The sequence below is a fragment of the Xiphophorus maculatus genome, chromosome 20 (genome assembly GCF_002775205.1).
Source record: "Xiphophorus maculatus strain JP 163 A chromosome 20, X_maculatus-5.0-male, whole genome shotgun sequence".
NCBI classification, from domain to species: domain Eukaryota; kingdom Metazoa; phylum Chordata; class Actinopteri; order Cyprinodontiformes; family Poeciliidae; genus Xiphophorus; species Xiphophorus maculatus.
The window spans coordinates 2370600-2391775 of NC_036462.1; the positions used below are offsets into that span (position 1 = coordinate 2370600).

Below are 21176 nucleotides of genomic sequence, written 5' to 3' on the forward strand. Positions count from 1 at the left end.
GGAGATAAATTCTCCACCAAATCTGTTTTATAAAGCAATTCCTCACAAGTTGCGTTTCCATTAACCGTTAAATTGCGCAGATTGAAATTATGAAGATAAATTTGCTTAATGGAAGACTGGAAAAAATGAACGTTTTTAAATGAAACGTTGTTGTGCTGAGATGAGGTGGTTTTTCAGCCGTACCAAACATGGATATATTCTACAAAAGTGCAATGGAAACACTTCTTTGCATCACACGAGTCATGTGATGGTTACTACTGGTGGAAAACATAAATAAGACGACAGGAAGTAGTAGGAGGATGACGGCTTGTTTTTGAGTAGTTCTCCCCTAGAACTCTCACAGCATCAGAGGATTCATAAAAAGTTGTCATTCCAACCTGTTGAATCCACAGCTCTTCTGGAAAACGGATGATTACAATTTCCCTAAAACGCTGCATAGGCAGCCGCTCCCATGTAGGCCTGAATAAAAAGCTGACGTCTCCTGATTGGCTGATAAATGATGAGAGCGAGCTCTATGGTTGAATTATGGATATATTTCATGTAACTGTTTACATCCATCGCTGCCATGATTTTTAATGACTTTTCATGTGAACAAGCTTATTCACGTGTGATTTTAATTTCATTTCTTATTTCATGTCAATATTGCAATTGCGAAAATGTGGTTTTTTGTATTGACATTAGCAGAATATCGACAAAGATTTGTGCGCAAATGTAACGGAAATGCAGCTAGTATTTCATTCTGCTCTGATTCCTGGTCAGAATTAGGTCACAGATCTGACCAGTTCAACGTAAAAAAAATAAACAAGTGTCCAAGTAAGAAAAAATGTAACTAAACTTCTTCAGTACTTTGTTCCTTAGTATTCCTCTGTTGTTCACATGCAGTTTAATGGGCTCAAATTGAAATAGTAGAAACACCAATTATTGCACGCCTATTGTTATTGCTAGATGGTAGGTGATGATATTATGACCAATAGACATAATTGTGTGTGTATGTTAACATAAAACAGACACTATAAGGCTCTTGTATTTAACTTGTCTCTGTGTTAGTATGTGTTCCTATTGACAAACTGCAGTATTTGAGGTCAGATGGTTTATTCTTGTGTGGAGCCTTTTTTTATTTCTTTAATGTCCATAAAGAAGAAAATAGGAATGACAGTGAGGCCTGGCTGAATTTGTAGAACTTCTGCATTTGTAAAATTAAGAAACAAAACAATTTGTTCAGTTAAATAAAACACATGGGACCATTTTGGTGAAAATGCATTTATTTGAAAGACATGTATCTAGTTTGGTTTGGCTTTTTTTTAAGAGCTAGAAATAATAAATTAAAATAATAGTTACACAAAAGAATCTTTTCCTACAGTAAAAAAACCCCAGAACAATAGTCACAGTTAGAAAAGCTGTCTTTGTTGCCAAGGGACAAAGTGAAGGCCCAGGATCCAAGGCACATGTCTGGAGACATTCGCTGTCCACACACGATCTGGATACGATTCATTCTCCTCCTGCAGCCTCTAGAGCAGCGCTGTCCAAACACTGGAAACGTTTGCAAACAAATGGGTGGCAAAAGTGAGTATAATTTAGACTCACATGAATTAGAGATCCATTTTAAGACCAGTTACATTCCATCTATAGTTCATTGTTGAGCAAAAAACCTAAAACAGAACAATGAAATTTGATCTAGCATTTTGTTAAAAAAAGTAAGTTTGTGTGGCAAATGGATACTTTCCGCTTTACAATTTTGGCCCACATGGCAAAACGTGTGGACACCACTGCTCCGGAGAGATCACCTGTTGTGCAAATTCACCTTTGAAACAGCAGAAAACCAAAACTTGAACAGCATTTCACACATTCAGAGCCAGTGACTAACTGTTAACTCCACGTCTTCCATAAAATCTCATTTGCCTCGTGAGTCAGAAACTCCCATCTCCTCATGGGATGTCCTCGCCAACCGTTTGTTTTTCTCACCTGCTCAGATATGAAAATGTCATGTTTTTCCATTAAAAGCAGAAAGAGAAGCAGATCCATAAGTTTGTGTCTGAAAGACGCCCCGGCCTCATCTGAACTTGAGGTAGGCTGGCACGGAGTAGTTGAAGAGCAGGAAGTCCATGCGATACAGATTGTAGAGCTTTTTCTGGTAGAAGGGGCTGATGTTCTGGAAGAAGTCGGCTGCCATATCTCCGGTAGTCCTGGTGCTTTTGGACGAGGCGGGAAAGCGGACCTTCTGGTCCGCCCTGGCTAGCTGCAGCACGTAGCGGGAGTCCTGCTCCAGCGTCTCGTACTTCCCCACTATGTCGTAGTGGATGAGGCAGGGGTGGCACAGCGAGTGCACCCGCTCCCAGTGTTCGTTGAAGGGCTCTTCCCGCTGGGTTGCGGGGTCCACGAGGTAATACACAAACTCCTCAAAGGAGACATCGTCCCCTTTCTCCAGGGCTTCTGGCCGAGGGTCTGGCCTGTGCCGGCGGACGATCTTTGTGCCGTATCGTTTGTGGAAAGCTGTATTGTAGCTTCGCGTAAATTTGTTGCGGTACGCAGAGACCAGCCGCTCGAATGGCTCACGCACAAAAATGAACTTCAAGTAGGAGCGCAGGCGCTGGTTGATCTGGGGGGTGGAGTACTCGGACAGAGTCCGGAGGTTTCCTGGGACGTGGGCCTCATTGGCAGGGATGGCTAGCGGGTCTTTGTGGTCACCGGAGACTCCCGTCAGAACCATGAGCACCCTCTTCCAGTTGGTGCAGGCTACTTTTGGCACGTAGCAGTACAGTAGACCGTGCTGGTCGTCCACAATAATGTGCTTCAGGTCTTCAGGGATGAGGACTCTGCGTTTGCGGGTGTAGGAGTGACAGGCCTCCTCCAGCAGCTCCCGGCGACCCTGATGGACGGCCGCCACAGCAGACTCCACCTGTTGGGGAAAGAAAACCAAGAGCAGATAGTTTAGTTTGGTTCAGGTTGGGATGGTTTCAGAAATGTTTTTGGACAGAAAAGTAGCACACCTTGTAAATACATTCATGACATTTGACTTTTGATAAATGCATATCACACATATCAGATGGTTATATGCACGACTTGGTGTTGCGCTCCCAATACACAACGCGTCTGGAAAAACTTATTAAAGATTCCACTAAATGAATCTCTTTCCTCAACAATTTACACACATACAGTCTGTATCTCCCATTATGACAATGTGGAAAAGGGTTTTGAGAATTTTGCAAATTTAAAATCAAGAAATCACATTTACATCAATATGCAAAGCCTTTGATAAATACTTTGTTGATCCCTCCTTCGGCAGCAATTCCAGCCTCAAGTCTTTTTCAATATGATGTCACCAACTTAGCTCCACTTTCTTTTTTTTATTTACTTCTTTTTTTACAGTTTATTTGACAGGGACAGAAACTAGAAACATGGCTCAAGACATTCTGATGCCTGCATCACAATGTTCAGAGCCACAGCTAATTCACAACACCCGTCCCTAGAAACCTTAGGCAGGTTCAAGTCTGGACTTTGGCCTTGTCCCTCAGGTGGACAATTCTGAGGAGAATTATTAATTATGACTATTTGGAAAAAGGCTGTAACATAACAAAATGTGGAAAAGTAAAGTGCTGTGAATACTTTCTGGATGAACTGTATATTGAAGATTATAGTGGATGGGTAAAAACCTCTTTTGCAGTGTATTGTAATGGAGGACACACTCCTCATTAAATCAGATGCAGGACATACAGTCTTGCATCTGTATGGATGCATACAAATACAAGACTGTATGCATTTGATGGATGTATACATCCATACATGACAGAGTCCTCATACTCTGTCCTCATGACATACTCTGCATGTCATGAGGACTTCACTTCTCCATGGTGAGTGAAGCTCTGACTCCACAGAGGGTGGTCTCACCGCTGCTGGAACGTGCAGCTACCTGGTAAAACCAGGGGTCATCTAGTTCATCCTGTTCTCCTACTGGCACAAATGTCTTATTTACTCTTTTTATTTACTCAGGCTGGCTTGGCACTGCAGTGGCCACAGCCCCAGAGCTCAGAGTCTGACTCTGTGCCCGATCCGATGACTGGCTCTCTGTGTCTGCCGACAGACACTGGAACATCCAGGAAACACTGAGGGGCTACGCTCTGAGCAGCAGAACCTGGCCTGTACTCTCACGTAAACCTAGACCTCACCTTTAAGTCTGTCCATGTGGACAATGAGGGGACATTAATAGCAACTAGGACTGTTCAAGACAAACATGTCCTTGGAAGACAGCCTTGGTACGGCCGCTGAGGGTTAACACAAAGGGTTTGGTTTTCAGGTGAACCAAATGCATCAAGGCCTGTTACCTTGACAATTATTGCTAGAAGATAAATTGTCCCAAAGGTTGTTGCGGTAAACGATGATCTTGTTTTGAGACCATTTTCAAGTAACATAATGGTAATGACATCATAATGCAAGAACACCCTCTCAAAGGTCAATACATTTAAAATTTTAATAAACTGAAACTGGAAGACATTTTAAATAACAATGGGCCAGCTACACTATGAAGCTTACAGGAAATGTGCATGTGCTGAAAACAATCACATGGTGAGTCCGGCCATGACATCATTGCTGACCATAAAATGTCTTAATCATTCCTCTTATTCTGACTTTATTGCTCCATTTTTGGACTCTTCCTTCTTCTGTATGTAAACAAAAATGGAGTGGCGTCAGATTTTAGCGGTTGTAGGATTTCTCTTTTGTCTTTGGTAAAAAACCTCAAGTCGTTCCTTCTGCTAGCACTGGACACGCATGTTGGTTTTGGTTGTATTTTACCCAGAATGCCCTGCACTAGATAGGAGAGCAATACTAAATCTTTTGCTGTCTATCCAATACCAAGTAAATGTAGGCCAATAGCATCAATACTGATACCAATATCAAAACCTTTAATTATGTAGGTTTTTATATCGTCATACTGCTGACCTCTAAGTGATTTTGTGTTTTTTTTTTCTTAGAAATATTTTATTAAAATCTAGAACAGAATTTGGACAAAGTTTATAGACGTCTACAAAATACAAGATGAACAGAAATAATAATAAAAAATGAAGCAAATTCATGAGCATATTTTTCTTAAAGTGCAAAAAATATAATTTGAGAGCAAAACAAAAATCTGTTTTTGGGTAGAATTGAGAAACTACAATACTAAAATAAGATGAAATTTCAAGATACCAATACCGATATGGTATCGATATATCGGATGGATCTGCCCATCTCTTTAACTTTTATCTTACTGATTTAAAATTCAAGGAAAAATTGTAAAATGCAATAAGTTCTAAGAAATTTCTTAAACTGTCCGTCACTACGAGCTCAGATTCTGAGGCCAAGATCTCTCCGTTCTTCAGAAGGGGAAACTTGAAAAATTGGTGGTTAGTGAAACACCAACTTTCCCCACTTTAAGTATTTACTCTACAATATTTATAGCTAATTTTGCCCAAATCTCTAAGTTTTAAGAGCTGCACACGGTTGAGTTGGGACAAACTCAAATATAAGTGTGTCTGGCCAATAGTTTACCTCATAATTTCCATCCTGAGAGATTAGCAAGTTTTTCTATCAGGAGTTAAGACCTCAGGAGGAAAGAAAATGAAGAAAATATTGCTAGCAGTTAAATTTAAGGGGAACCTGCTGGAGCTTGTTTGTTTTATGAAAATTAAACCTTCCTTCTCCACACAGAAAGACTTAACTGGGAACAGCTGCTGTGTTTTTACACAAAGCATTTCAAATCTGAAACAGTGGATGGGTTTGAGATCTCCGTGTACAACCAACACAACCAGATGAAAATGAAACACAACTGACAACGAAGGCAGCAAAGAATAAAAAGCAGGTGATAAAATAGAATATCTAAAGGTCTCATCGTCTGGTGATGCTTTCTGCTTTTAAAAATGGAAAAATATTGATAACTTTCAAATTCAAAGAGGTTTATGCGCTCAAAAAACTATTTCTGAGCACATTCTGAACAATGATAAACTGAGAGGTGTTAACTAGATCAATAAATGAAAAATATACATTAAGAAAATAACTTATATTCTGCAACTTACTGTATGTAGTTGTAAAATGTTTTAACAATAACTGCAAGAGAAGGAAGTGGTTCTTTCTAAAACAAATATAACAAAATGTCGTTGATCTGCAAAGTCGCATCTTAAGGCATAAAACGTCTGAAGCAGTGCAATTTGACTACAAGACACAAAAATCAAAGGGGCTTTTAACGCTGCTCCAAAATAAAGAAGCAAACAAAAACAAAACAGCATTCAGGTTTCTGAAAGAAGGGAACGTGTTCCCACACCACTGACCTGTTCCCCCTCATAGAGGCTCTGCAGGGGGCTCCTCCGGGTTTTCTGCCCACTGCTCCGCTCCGACAAATGTTCTGAAGAACAAAACACATCAGTGACAATGTTCATGTCACAAAACACACACTCGCACACATTAGACATTACTAGGCGTTGGCATATTTAAAGGGAAGGGAATCGCAGACAATAATGCTATAGCATCACAACATGTCAACAAACAACGAGGATAAAAAGTCTGAAGGTTAAGAATGAATAAAGCGGCCGGCTGAGTGTAAAGCTAACCTAACAGGGTCAGTCTGAGCCTTCAGGTCGGCATCGTTTTGCCTCACAGGCTCAGACACACACACACCATTTCACACAACCACACTTCAAGCAAATGCGGTGAATCTGTGTTATCAGAGGACAGACGTTACACTGATGAACAGTCACTTCACACTTTGTGAAACATATATTTGCTTTGCTGGATTAGTGCAACAATCTGTAACATCTAACTGCCCAAACAGCTAGCAGTAACCACAGAACATCCCCGAAAACGTAAAAAGACCTGCATTAAGAATGACTTTGTAAGACTTTCAAAGCCCGGAGGTTCTGGGAATAACGGCAAAATTCTTGAAGGGCAACAAGAGAAATCTGTTCTACAAAATCCTCTCATTTTAAGCAACAGACACCAACAAATCGGCCTAGTTACTTCATTCAGTGTGAGCTGCAGGTGACAGATACTTCCATGTAAAGCCCATCTTAGGTCACATCTTAGTGTGCAGGTAGCAATAGTCAGCCCAGTGTTGCCAACCTAGTGACTTTGTTGCCATATTTAGTGACTTTTCAGACAAAATAAAAAAAAAAAAAAATCAGAATCAGCAGGTCAGACCTTTTAAAGATCGGCCAGAAAAATTCACCCTTAAATTTAAGATCCTTTTTTAAATCATTCCCATCTTCCAAAAATACTGTGCACTGCTTTAGTGGCTAACCCTGTTTCACATTCAATTTCACAAATATGATGGATGAATTAAAAAGGGAAATATGAAGCATGGATTGGTGATATGGGCCTTGGGTCTGTCATTTGCTGTTGTGTTATTGTATTTTTACCAGAACTGTAAGCTACAGCTAGCATGCTAACATGCCAACAATGTAAAAAGCGAGAAAGTTTAGAGAAGGATTTCTCTATTTTGGATCAAAAACAACCAAACATACATTCACTTTTTAAAAGTTTTTTTTTATTATTTTCAATTATCCATTTCACTAGAATCAACCCTTAAACATTTTATACTAAATATTATAAATGTATCTATCCACTTACAGTACATAAAAATGAACCTTTATTCAAGCTTTTTTTAATCTAAGTTCTGAGTTCATTTAAAATGTGGCTCCTTAACACTGACCTAATATTCAATTCAGCATTGTATTTCTCATTAATATCTACTCAGTAATAGGAGTTATAAACACATGTGGTCCATAAACAGCAGCATAAAATTATTTTCCTCTGCATGTTATATTAACATCTGGAACAGACCAGAGACTGCTCCACTTACGAGTGGATTATTATAAATTAATATCATTTTAGAAAAAGATGAAGCAGCAGAGCTGGCAGTTCATGGCTCTCCCAGAGGACTGGCTGCAGCCGTTTCACATGTTGCTCACTGGGCGTGCTCTGGAGAGCCCGGGGCGCCACACACACAGCACACACACTGGAGGAGAACACTGTAAAAATGTAATGTCCTACTGTACTGGGAGTATGAAGGGCAGACATAGCATTTTAAATTTTAAAATGTAATGTGTCAAAAAAAAATCTAAAAGACAAAAATTGATGTAGTCTACATATACAGTATAAGAATTTTATAAATGTCTGTCTCTTTACATGATCTACATGCAGTCCTACTCAATAAGTCAGAATTTTATTAAAAAGTTCATGTATCTCAGCAACTCGGTTCACTAAATGAAACTCGGATCATTTCAAGTCTTTATTTCTGTAATGCTGATCATGAAAGCTAATGAAAACATTTTAGATTAGAACATGGAGAGGATTTTACACTGACCCACATCTGGACGCAACAACAGCAAAAAACATTCAGTGCTTTAAACTTTACATTTTCCTAATGCCCATTCTCAGAAAAGTCACAACATTTAGTATAGTTTAATCCTGTGTTAAAATCCATGGAGCTTTAACTCTGTGCAGTGAGGCTGGAAGGTGTTGATGTTTTTATAAATAATCTTTCCTCATGTTTGATTATTGTACACCAGCTACTCTATATACTTACTTACGGTATATACTTATACATTTACTTGCGGTTAAACAGTTTCTGTTTTTATTTCTTGTTATTCTTTTTAAATCATTCACTACTTTTTACCATTACAATGACATACAAAAAGAATAAAATAAAAATATCCTTCCTGGAAGCATTTCTGTTAGCACTAGCATAAATTAGCTGATGGTACCGATTTTGCTTCTGGAACAGATCGTCCAGATAGCTGCAGTTTCTGAGGAAGGAATGTGGAAATACTATAAAGTGACTCGATATTACTCCCAGGCCATTGCTATGTCAGAAACAACTCTACATCGGCTTATAACTCAAACACAAGGATAACGCTTATTTTCCACCTAGCTAAGCTTTAGATTTTTTGTTTTTCCTCAAGAAGAACCGCATCAGCAGAGAAGAGAGAGAAGATTTATCTGCTGACTCAGAACCACATTTCACGCATAAAAACATCCAAAGTCACGTTTTTCTCCTCCTCCGTTTAAAGGCCAGTGAGCAAAGGTAATGTCTGCCTGGGTTTAGGAAATGACTAACACCTGGCAGACAGTGAGCCTCAGCAACAAGCTGAGATGACACACATTTAAAGCACACATTGTGTGACATCATCTCCCTGCTAATGCAGCATCATGGGAAATCTGAGTGGCTCTCTGGCGAAAATATCAGTACATTAAGTTAGCTAATTATTCTACAGGAGCAAATCACTGCAATATGGAATTGTGGAAATGTTTAAAAATATATATATTCATCTAAAAAAAAAAGAGAGAGGGAGAGAACTGAATTGTTCACTAAAGCTCGGCTAAAGACGCTGATCGATCCCGCTTTGGAACTTTTCCATTTGAAACATTCCGGTTTCACCTGGTCTAGTGTGAAAACCCTGCTGCTCCGCTAGTCACACAACCACAGCGCAGGAAATGCAAAACGCAGGAAGGCCCATGTATGTTCGTCCTGTCTTGGCTATGAACGGAGCTCTGTTTGAATCCCACTGGGGAAACAGCCTCCGCAACCCTCTCATCCCCCTTCAGCTTCTAATGCCAAGGAGTCACTTTGCTAGAAATGCTGTAAAAAAGAAAAGTAAAAGCCTCATCCTTTTATGTGAAAAATGAGAGTAAATCTTTCTTGTCCTGTCAAAAAGCGTAGAAATGATGTAAATGTGGAGCCAGACCAGTACTGGACAAAAACTCAACAGTAAAAATCACCAGTCAAGTCTTTTTCACTAACTCTAAATACTATGAACACATGACAAATGGTGAATTAATGAAGCCTTCATTAGGAGACTGATAAGAAATACATCAACACCATGTTGCGTCCATGTTAGAGGCTCTTATTTTGAAGTAAAAAGGGAAGTCTTTTTTGAATTTTGTGATGACAGAGCTGGCTAATAAAGACTTTTGGTTATACTGAAGCTTGATACACATTAGCAGACCCTGAATTCGGACACAGCTATGATATATCTGTAAGCAGTAAGCTGTAAGCTAGCAAAGTGCTAGCTGCACTTAAAGCCGGCGGTGGCGTTTTGGGGGCCAGGAGCTCCAGTGGAAAAACGGGAAGAAGTCAAAATAATGTCAAATACGCTTTTAAATCCAGAAGTGCTACTTTGAGCCACACAGTGTGAATTGTAAGAGGTAATAGGTCTTCTGGTTCTGGGTCTGCTCTGCATCCCCAGAACCAATCAAGGAGAAGCAGCATTCAGCTTCTCTGCACCATAAATCTGGAAAAAACTTCCGGAAAACTGTAAAACTGCTGAAACACTGACTCGACTAAAAACCCACCTGTTTAGAGTTGTATTTGATACGTAATCAATTACAAATTTAACGATGGCATTGACTTAATGTCATGTTTTGATTGTTGATTCTATGTTACATGACTTTGTGTTTCTGTGTTTGTTATGCTGTAAAGCACTTTGAAATGCCTTGCTGCTGAAATGTGCTATACAAATAAAATTTGATTGATTGATTGATTGATTGATTAATAAAGAAAAGCATTTCTGAAGGGAACTTTTCAGAATAAAACATGGAGGCCGTGTCAGAAGGAGTTAACTCTAGGAAGCAGAATCAGCTTCAGTCATCAGGTTTGTGCAGAAAAACAGGGAATCTGACTTTGGTCCAATTTTATTCTTAAAGATATTTAAAATATAATTACATTAAAAAAGGGAAAGTAAAAGCCAAGGGCCAAAAACGCATACATTGACATGCTAAGATCACAGCGCCATACAGTGGCCTGGCATAAGAGCTACACCGCTGTGGTTGTCGAGGTGTCTCGTCTAAACGTGGAACTTTTCCCCAACCAACAAAAACATGATTTAATTAGTGCGTCCATACACTTCAGGCTTCTCTAGAACCTCGTAAGTAGGTTTTTTTTGTTTGTTTTACAAACGGGCAAATATATATTTGCAACAGCGTGCGTGATGTCAATTTTGCATCTGCTTTTGTTATATTTTTGCAGACATCTGTGTGCAGCCTGGACGTTGGTGATCGTGGTCCCAAACACACAGCAGATGAGAAAACCGTTGAGCCCCAACGTAAGCAGAGAAAAATTATTTGTTTGAAAGAAAACAAAGTGTGGGAGGATTTTTCTTGTTTTCCTCAGTTGCATAACTCCATCTCTTGGGGACGGCAGGGTCACAAATACTGCTGAGAAACCAACTTTATTATTCTTCTTTACTCCTCTCCTGATTAGACCGTCGACCAAACCATTGCATCATCACGCAAATAAGAGTCTGTCAGGTATAGTGTGCTCCGAAACAAACTGTCATCTCTAACAGGTCCAGGTGGGCCGTGTTCCCATGTGGAGAGCGGCTAGCTGAAGGAAAATGTAATCCGTGCAGCTCGTTTTGATGGGTTCTGAATAAACGCCATGAGTAGTTTCATCTGCTACAGGGCAAACCTGCAAATCATTTGACAACAACAGCTTTCAAAACAGATGATCCTGATCAGATTCAGAGGAACCAGAGGACTGCTTGTATAATAACCTCACAGCCGTCATCAGACAGGCTGAGGAGGGAGAGCAGTCCTCCTCTACACCTCCAGCTGCAGCCTCCATCTGCTGCTAATTAAACCTCTAGGACAAATTACATGAGAGGCGTCACTCCACATCTGGATCTGCAGTGTTACCACTGACATAAACATCAGTCCTGCTTCCAGGATCATGTAAGAGGAAAACTCTGGCAATGGAGAGAAATATAACATAATTCAAGACAGGTGCATGCAGCCACAGGAAGCCCTCTAAAGCTTTGAGCTGCCAATAAAATGTAAACTGGTTCATATTTATCTTTAACATAAAAACATCATTCTAAACAATGCCTGGACTGGTTATGGATTATTTATATAAAGAGCAGTGTAGATGCCACACTGTGTGAGAGAAACAAAACGGATCTTTACGTTCTGAGAACAATTGCAGTAATAAAGTGAAAGGCAAATGTTGAAGCGTTCAGGATTCTGCCACTAGGGCGACTAAAGCCTGGTTCACACCGAAACGTTTTTGTGCCCAAGTGAAAATAACTGTAAAACTCCTCACTGAGACTGACCTTATGGATTCAGTAACAGCATCTACACAGAAGAGCTGCTGTCAGCGAGGCTGTCTGGCTGTTGGTTTCCATCAGGTCGCCTGTTAAAGCCAGTAAAGCCTTAACAGAATATCTGTCTAGAAATGAGCCAAATGGAGGCAGCCTGCTGGAGCAGAAGGTCTCTGATCGTTTCTTCTTTTTGGAGTTGGGTTGGGGAATTGCATGTTCAGGCTTTTAATCTCTGGTAATATCACTGGACCATGTGGCTGAAAATGTATCGTGACATTGATTAGCTTTTTATGTAAATATCTGAATTATTGTCCAACTGGTGACGTGTCATTTCCTGTTTATCCAGGTTTCTCTCCACAATGTTTTTGTTCATTTTTAAGCAGTTATGAGAGTGGTGGAGAAACCTGAAACTGCTGCTGCGCAAGCTACTCAAGAGGTTGTTGCTAGGTAACCGAAGAGTGAGCTAGTTGACGCCATCGACCTTGTTTAGCCAGCTGTGACAGGTTTCTTCTGCCTACATCCCCCAGAATGCTGTGCAGCTCCGGATCAGAGTTCAGTGAAATTATTGAACAGTTATTGGACTTATTATCTATTGATTTTGATCACATATTTACTGCAACACATTGTTATTGATTTATCAGTTGAGAATGGTTGCTTTGAGACATTTTTAAGTAATATTTAAAATGGCATAATAGTACAAGTTTGATAAACTCATTTTGTACAAACTCTCAACACTGGAACTGGAATATATTCTAAATATTCTAAGAAAAACCCATCCATCCATCCATCCATCCATTTTCTGTTCACCCTTTGTCCCTAATGGGGTCGGGAGGGTTGCTGGTGTCTATCTCCAGCTACGTTCCAGGCGGGAGGTGGGGTTCACCCTGGACAGGTCGCCAGTCTGTCGCAGGGCAACACAAAGACATACAAAAAATCCTCCTCCAAAAAATATGAATCATCCAAATGGAAATTATTGAGCTCATTTTAATTTCTCTCTCAATTAAAGATTTCCTGCTCATTGCAACAGGCTTGTGAGACTAATACAGCACCAGTCTTCAGTCAGAGGCCTCTTCAGATTCACTGCAAAACTGACTGCTACTGGAGACACTTCCTGCCTACAGCATCAGCCTCCACACAGACCGCTTACACACCATATGAGTTATGACAACATTTCATTTCTCTTTGACATAAATAAAGCATTTGTGAATCGAATTAGCAGGATGTTTCTTGGAACATTTCCACTTTTCTCTTGGACTAAAGTGGACCAATGTTCACATCTGCAGTACATGCACTGTAAAGCCGCACTGAGTCCGTGGCTTAGTGTTGTGGGATCAGAGTGCCAAGGTACATAAAAAACTACAATCCTATAATAAGTGCAACCCGAGCATTCCTCTGTTTACTGAGCGTCTTGCTGCTCCATGTAGAGTTTAGACAAACAGCCTGACCTTTAGTCCACATGGAGCAGAAAAGAACTGTTCAGCTGTTCCAAATATGGATGAATTGCTCATGCTTATTTCTGAAATCAATTTATTCAGACTGAAAGCCAGCAGGCAGTATTAATCTGTCAAAAACATGCTGCTTTCCAAGTGCATTTGAAGTGCATGAAAGCAGAAATACCAGAGAGTCTTCCACCGTTCTGCACACGGCTTCATTCATGCAGACGCTCCAGAACGGATCCGAGACACGAGGCAGGAGAGCAGCAGGTGAGGAGGGACAGTCAGCAGAAAACTCCACTTTACTTATTCATCCCTTCACCGACACGTTCAACCCGATTCATTATTTACATGGATTTTAACGTGTTAAAAACTGAATGCAATTCATCGCTTTTTTTTTTTTAAAAACACACAAAGATTCCAACCGGAATATCGGCCTACAGCAGCACAACTTTCACATGTTGGTAACGGTCTCCTGAAGTACAATTTGGCTGATATTGACGCCTGTCGCAATAAATCAATTAATCTTATGAAAAATTAAAACAAGCTCAATAATTTCCATTAGTGTGATTTTTTCCCTTTTCTCTCCAGGCTTCAGTCTGGTGCTTTTGTCTGAAGGACAATTTTGTTTACAGAAACTTCATCATTTATTTGTTGTTTATGTTGCTTGTTTATTTCTTTGGATATTTAAAATGTCTTCCAGTTTCAGTTTTAAATGTTCATTAGAATTGAAAGTTTATTGATCTTTGACAATGTGTTACTTCATTGTTATTAGATAACTAATAGTAACGGCATAACTTCATGTTCCAATTAGAACAGTTTGGGGTTTTTTATTAGAGTTTAGTTTAATTTCATTGTGATTTTTTTGTTTGTTTAATTCAGTTTGTTTAAATTAGGTTTTAGAGAGGGTTTGCTATTAACACTGTTTAACTTTAGTTCAGGTTTTACTAGCTATGTTAATAGTTTTGTTTTTCATAATTTGGTCAATTTGTAGGTGCAGAATTCAAAAAGGTTCAAGTATTGTGAATATTTATACATAATTGGGATAATAAATAGTCAACAGAAGATATAATATACAAAAATATTTTTTGGATTTTTGGACCACCAGCTGGTGGTCCACTGCTGCTTTCTCCAAACTTTTTCTGTTATCGTTTTGCAGACCAGGATGAGGACAGAGTGCAGTAATTTGCAGACAGCTGAAGTAAACTGCTGTTGTGGGAGGGAAAAAATTAAATAAATAAAATAATCGGTTTGAAAAGTTGATAAATAAATGTGTAAACACAAACATGAAGAATATTATATTTATAATAGCAGTAAGTTTTAGATGGCTTTATAAACACACAATATAGTTCCACATTTAGTCATACCTTTTCACCAATAATTACCATTTTTTAAATATTTATTTAAATGAACGGAAATGTTCTCTCAATTTCAGTCGTTATTATTTTGTTTATTTTAGTTACGGTAACTATAATGTTGAGGGCCTATCACAGCAGCTGTTGATGCTAACTGTTGGACGTTCTGCTCAAACCAGTTGCTGCTCAGTCCAGATTATAAAACTGAATGTTGAATGTTGGAGGCAAAAATAATCCTAACCAGGACGTCCCGCGCTATGAAGCAGCTCATCTGATTGGTTAAAAAACACTAAGATAAAACATATTCAGGAAACACTACAAAACAGTCCAAAAAAGAAAGCTCTATAATTATTACATCACATAACTCCGCTCTGTGACATCACAGCAGGGACCAGATATTCCTCTGTTATTCCACAGTCTGTGTGGATGAGGATGAGGAGGAACAGAGAGTAACCACGGTGATCATCAATAACGTAAACACAGGCAGGGAAATGCTACATGTGGAGTGTAATGGAGTGTAAATTCTTGCAAGAAGAATTTACACTCCATTGGACTATTTCACTATTTGTCCAGTGGCGCCCCCAAGGGGAGACCAGAGGGGCCATGGCCCCCATGGAAAAATTGCTGGTCACACCAGTACCGCTCCAAAGAGTCATGTTCAGACTTACAGTTCTCTTTTTCAAGACACATACATTCATCCATCCATCCATTTTTCTTACACCCTTGTCTCTAGTGGGGTCAGGAGGTGCTGGTGCCTATGTCCAGCTATCGTTCCAGGCGAGAGGCGGGGTCACCCTGGACAGGTCGCCAGTCTGTCGCAGGTATATATATGTATGAGTTCTGGTTGTATTTTTAGGATTGGTGTCTAAAGTCTTTCAGCCTCTACCTGCATCAGGACACTCCTGGATTTAGCTCCGCCCATTAACTCCGCCCCACTTCACTATGCTGAAGCATCCCAGCAGCATGCTGCTGCCGCTACCGTGCGTCACTCCAGGGGATTTACTGTTCCGATTGATTAGTGGTTCCATTGGATTTTATTAAGGAGTATCAGAGTAATTTGGGGGCTGGATTCATATGCCAATGGTTTTACATTTTTATTTATACAAAGAATTGATGATGATAATAATAATAATAATAATAATAATAATAATAATAATAATAATAATAATAATAATAAAAGGAAAACTGTGAATCTCATCATTCCTTCTACTTCACATATATGTGTGATTTAGATTATACTTCTTGTAATAAAATCCCATTTTTAGATACTGCATGAAATCTGGAAACAGAAACACAAAATATTGAGAAAGACTGAGTGGACTTCATTATTAAGAAAATGACTTAGTGCTTCAATGTGCAGAATACACATGTGCACAACAGGGTGCACTGAAGCACAAAATAAGATTTTTAAAAATATAAATATAGAAACATGACCTAAATGTAAATGAGTTCGAATTTTAATGTGTTTTAATGTCTGCAGGAATGATTGCTTCACATTTAATGATTGATCATTCCAGTTAACCTGACGGGATTTGCCACACCTGAATGGATTTCAGTGGAAGGTGTTCTTCTTTTGTCTCTGGTTGGGATCTGGTGAATCAGGCTCAGACTGAGCTTTTTACCCCAGATAAAGATGAATGTCAAACGGACATACTGGAACACAGACAAGTATTTCTGTTCCCACCGCAGGGCTATTTATGTATTCGTGTTAAAGCTCACCTGGCCTCAGACTGCTGTTAAAGTAGAAGATGACCACAATGAAACATCCCAGACACAGGGCAGAAACCATCCGAATCCCTTTGGGTTTCCTCATTCTGAGTCTGTGGAAACGACCGAGCAGCTGGACCGACTTCTGCCCGGGTTCATACGACAACCGGCGTCCGTCCTCTTCCTACTTTATTACCGATAACAGCACCGAGCCGGCCCGCTCACATCTCACGGCCCTGGTTATTTTCTCGCGCATGTTTGCATGTCCGTGCCGGAGGACAAAGCGACGAAAAGAAAAGGAGAAGAAAAAAAAGGTGGGGGGCAGCGGTAGCGAAACGAAGAGTCCGCTGTTCTCCGGTATTTTTTAACGGTTACTATGGCGTTTCTGTGCGTTGCTGGAAAACCAGCCGGGCGGGCTTCATTACTGCCAGCGTCGTCCGAGTGGAGGTCACCGGCTGCCCGGTACCGTTAAAGGGCTTTTATGTGACCTGCGGGCCTTTCCTACCGTTCAGTTAACCCCTTTCTGCCCAAAACCCAGAGGTTTGCGGTTATTCTTGAAGTAAGTCGTCAAGCTCTTGTCTCAGTGGGTGGACTTCCGGTCACTTTTTTCAAAGTAAAAGCTTTCCACGAAAGGGACCGGATAAGGTCCACAAACTACCCAAATCAGAGATTTTTTTTTTTTTTTGCTCCGAGTCCTGGCCATTTGAAAATAATAATACATAAATAATTAAAATAATAATAATTTATATTTTTTAGAAATAATTGTTTCAATTTTGTTGTAATAAAAAAAACACATTTCCATTTTTAGAGGTTAAAATAAAGTAAAATATATGTTCAAATGATGATGAATATAGTTATTTATTATTTCAAGGATAACCCCTTAAAACCATCTCAAGGGGATATCAAAGGGTTTCAGTTTTTTATGGGATGTTGGTATTTTTTTGAAAAATGTAAAAAAAAAAAAAAAAAAGAAAAAAAAATCACAGTTTGCAAAATAATTATAAAAAATTATCTAAAACTACATTACTGATACTTTTCACTCCAGATATTCAGTGCAATTATTTCTTTAAAAATGTTTTAAAAATACTACAACTGGACTTTTTATCATATAAATTACATTAAAAAATATTTGTTAATTCTTTGAATTTTTACCCAAAGTTCTAAAGTATGACCGGTCCAACGGGCAATGTATGTGACATGAATATGTCATGTAACTTACATGTCCGCCGTGCATATATGCCATATCTTATAAAACAGATTCATAACAGAAACAAACTATTGTTCAGCGATGAAATGAATAAAAAAGTGTGAAATATATTCTACTAGCTGGTGTAGCCAGTAGCAGCTTGCCTGACTACAGTCAAATCCCACTAGTTTTCCAAGTTATATCAGTAACTGTGTTAAATTAGGTGAGATGTTATACCGAGGCAAATAAAAGAACATTATGCATTCCCGTAATGAGACTTTTATATACAGTTATTGATTACATCAGCCTAGGCAAAACAAAAACAATATTATAAACACATAAAAATAGTCCTGCATAAAAAAAACAACTAATTAATTATAAAAAAAAATTTTATGATTTACTTTGAAATGTATCATTTTAACTGAAACACAAGTTACCAAGCAATTTCTAGGAAACAAAAATAAATTGCATTTACGGAAAGCTTTGAAAAAGTTGGAAAAGCGGAAAAAAAATAAAAATAAACATTCAATAAGAATGTTCCATGCTTTTATTTTGAAGTCACAACAAATCCTCATCCGGGGTATTTCTATTGTTCTTTACTAAGCTTCAGCCCTGCAAACACTCACACGTGTTATACCTCAGTGTGACAAATTTAATGGCTGGTCGGGTCATTCCTCCCAGTTTAGGGATTGACTGGGTTCTCTGCCAGGGGTCAGAGCAAAAGCCAAAGGTCACAAAAAAGGAAAAACTACTCACTGCACTTAAACAAAGCGATGGGTGGAGGAGCGGTTATGGTAACTAGAGTTTTGTTTACAGTAAGCGCTTCTGTTTCTGTTCTGCTTTGCTGAACATGTTTTTGTTCTAAAATCTATCCAATAAAATGTTCCCCTTTGTCTTCTAACAGGAGCTAAAAGTTGTAAGCAGTATTTAAAAAAAACACATTTTGTTAAATCTTCACATTGTGCCAGGGCTTCAGCATCTAATGTGGAATACACACGTAATTCTTCTCTATTCACAGAACCAAGAGACAAAAAAAGCTTGTCATCATCAGAATAATGTTTTGCTGCAAAGTACAGGCAAGGGGCTTTATGTGTTGCAGTCAGACCCAGATGTAAAAAAAAAAAAAAACGAGGTAGTAAAACTTTAAAAATATAAAATGGATCTCAGTGAAGCTAGAGAAAACTAGCAACTGAAGAAGATCTAGAGTTATACATGTCTAAATGACAGAGAAATGAAGGAATTCAGAGTTAGGATGGTAGAAGGCGTGTCATTAGCATACTGTACATCCTGAACCGACTTACAGAAGCTTAGAAAGCTATTTTCATAATGACAACAAGATACAAGTTTTCTTTGTTTCTGTCTGGAGTATGAAAATGTCGGTTTTTGCTGTAAAATATTTTTTTGTAATTTTTTTTCAAGACAATGCAAGAATTGTCTTCTCTTGTAACACACAAACATTGTTATCCTGTGATAACTGACACTTACATGTTGTCATACATATTGTCAGACCTGCTATATACTATAGTTGACTACATTGAACATCAGTCTCCAAATTAAGAGGAAAAACTGTCACAGAAAGAAACACAACATGAAAATAAACTGTTTTCAGTTTTTGCTTCCCATGCGGGACACGACCTGCACACTTTCTGTCATCATCAAACATGTTTATGTCTGTCAGTGACATGTAAGGTAAGGTTAGCAAGCACAAAATTAAAATGTATAGAAAGAAAAAGAATAACTTCTAATACCAAAAAACCATATCAACCAAGTCTTTTTTGGATGTCCAGAATTATATTAGACAAATCTGGAATATTTATTTTCCAGAGTTCTGTTGTCTAACTGTATAGGATCTGAAATGACGTTTTCTCCTGGTAATAATTATGATTATATATTCATATTGTTCATTCTAGACAGGCAGTATGTATTTGCGGATATCTGTTGCTGAAAACCAAACATATATGTATGGAAAATGGGATGTAATTTACCTACTAAATATCTAAACTTTATTTACAATAATGTCTTAGATATATGAATTATTTATTTGTACCATGAAGAGTTTATTTGTGGATATCTGGATTACATTCCCATTCTGGGCTTAAAATGTCAAAATACCCATCTAAGCTTTATAGCACGTGTCTAACTCAAGGCCCGGGGGCCAAATCCGGCCCACCATTGCATTTTATGTGGCCCTCTAGATCTAGAGAGACACACATATAGATAACAGTTGTGTGCTTAAATATTATTTTAGCAGTCAAATCATAGCCGTTTTCAATCATATTCTGCTTTATATGAATTTTATGCTATTCCGAAAATGTGGAAATTCACATAAAATCAACAGATCTACACATTTTTCCCTCTAATGCATAAGTGTGAGTTTATGTTTCTGACATTTTTCAACAAAAAAAATGTCAAACCATTGAGTTTTGCTACTTTCCACCTGCAGGCGGCAGTATTTCTTACTTCTACTACACTGCTGCTTGACTTTGTCTCGAGTCATAAACGGTTTTATCAACCAGCCTTTGAGAACATTCATGATCTAGACATGGCCCACAATGAAGGTGAGTTGACATTCCTGTTTATAGGAACCTTTAGAAATCCTAAAGGATTGAGGATTTCTACATTTCATTAATATATTTTCATTATATTATTGAAAATACAAATATACTCAAATTTACTTACCAGCAGTTACATGCAAGTAATGTAATCATTGATAGCTTGATTTTGACAAGTAAGAATGTATTAATATTCTTCAAAAAGTGTGTTTTGTTTATTAAATGGTAAAACTGCTTTCTATACAGGTATATGAAGTGCAATAATCTTATTGATATGATGTGTAACACGCTTCCTGAACCTTCAAGACCCTAAAACAAAGGAAGGAACATCTCAAGGCTCCTTGTGCCCTGAAACTAGAGTCCACCTTTAGCTAATTAGAGCAGTACAGGAGAGCCCACAGAGCTACTTTTGACCTCTGGCCTCCCCTGCATTCCTCACATCCATCGTCCCGAGAGTCACAAATCAAGATCCCTAGGAGAAGTCAGAACAGGTTTGAAAGCACACAACTGATCAAACCTGAGACCTAATGGAAGGCTGGTGTGAAGCCTGTCTGTGTTTACAGTCTCAGGATGGAATGGTGGCTAATGGCTGCCAGGTCAACAAACCGGAGCACATTTTCCAAGAAGCCGGCCGGTCTAACGAGAAGTGTCAAGCAGAGTCATTCCATGGTCAGAGGTTGGCACAAACAGCTGCCAGCCTGTATCTAGTTGGTGAATTAACAGGCTTAGACAGACACGGGGTCCGGACCCCTGGCTTCCTGCTGTAACACTGACTGAGGCAGACAGACGAGTTCAGGTCAACACGATGACCCCCAGCACGTATTAGAACAATTCATAGCAGTTTATTGGATCCAAACAGATGAAATATTTTTTTCCCCAAAATT

The 21176-nt window shown here is 38.8% G+C and overlaps 1 protein-coding gene across 1 annotated transcript; it reads right to left on the bottom strand.

Moving 5' to 3' along the window:
* Window positions 1-1250: 1250 nt before the first annotated feature.
* LOC102229515 (carbohydrate sulfotransferase 11-like) lies at window positions 1251-17118 on the bottom strand. Its single transcript, XM_014472034.2, has 3 exons — window positions 16567-17118; window positions 6300-6373; window positions 1251-2896 (listed from the first exon to the last, which is right to left on the bottom strand). The coding sequence occupies exons 1-3, from the start codon at window positions 16658-16660 to the stop codon at window positions 2051-2053; spliced, it is 1014 nt and encodes a 337-aa protein (XP_014327520.1). The 5' UTR covers window positions 16661-17118; the 3' UTR covers window positions 1251-2050.
* Between the last annotated feature and the right edge of the window lie 4058 nt (window positions 17119-21176).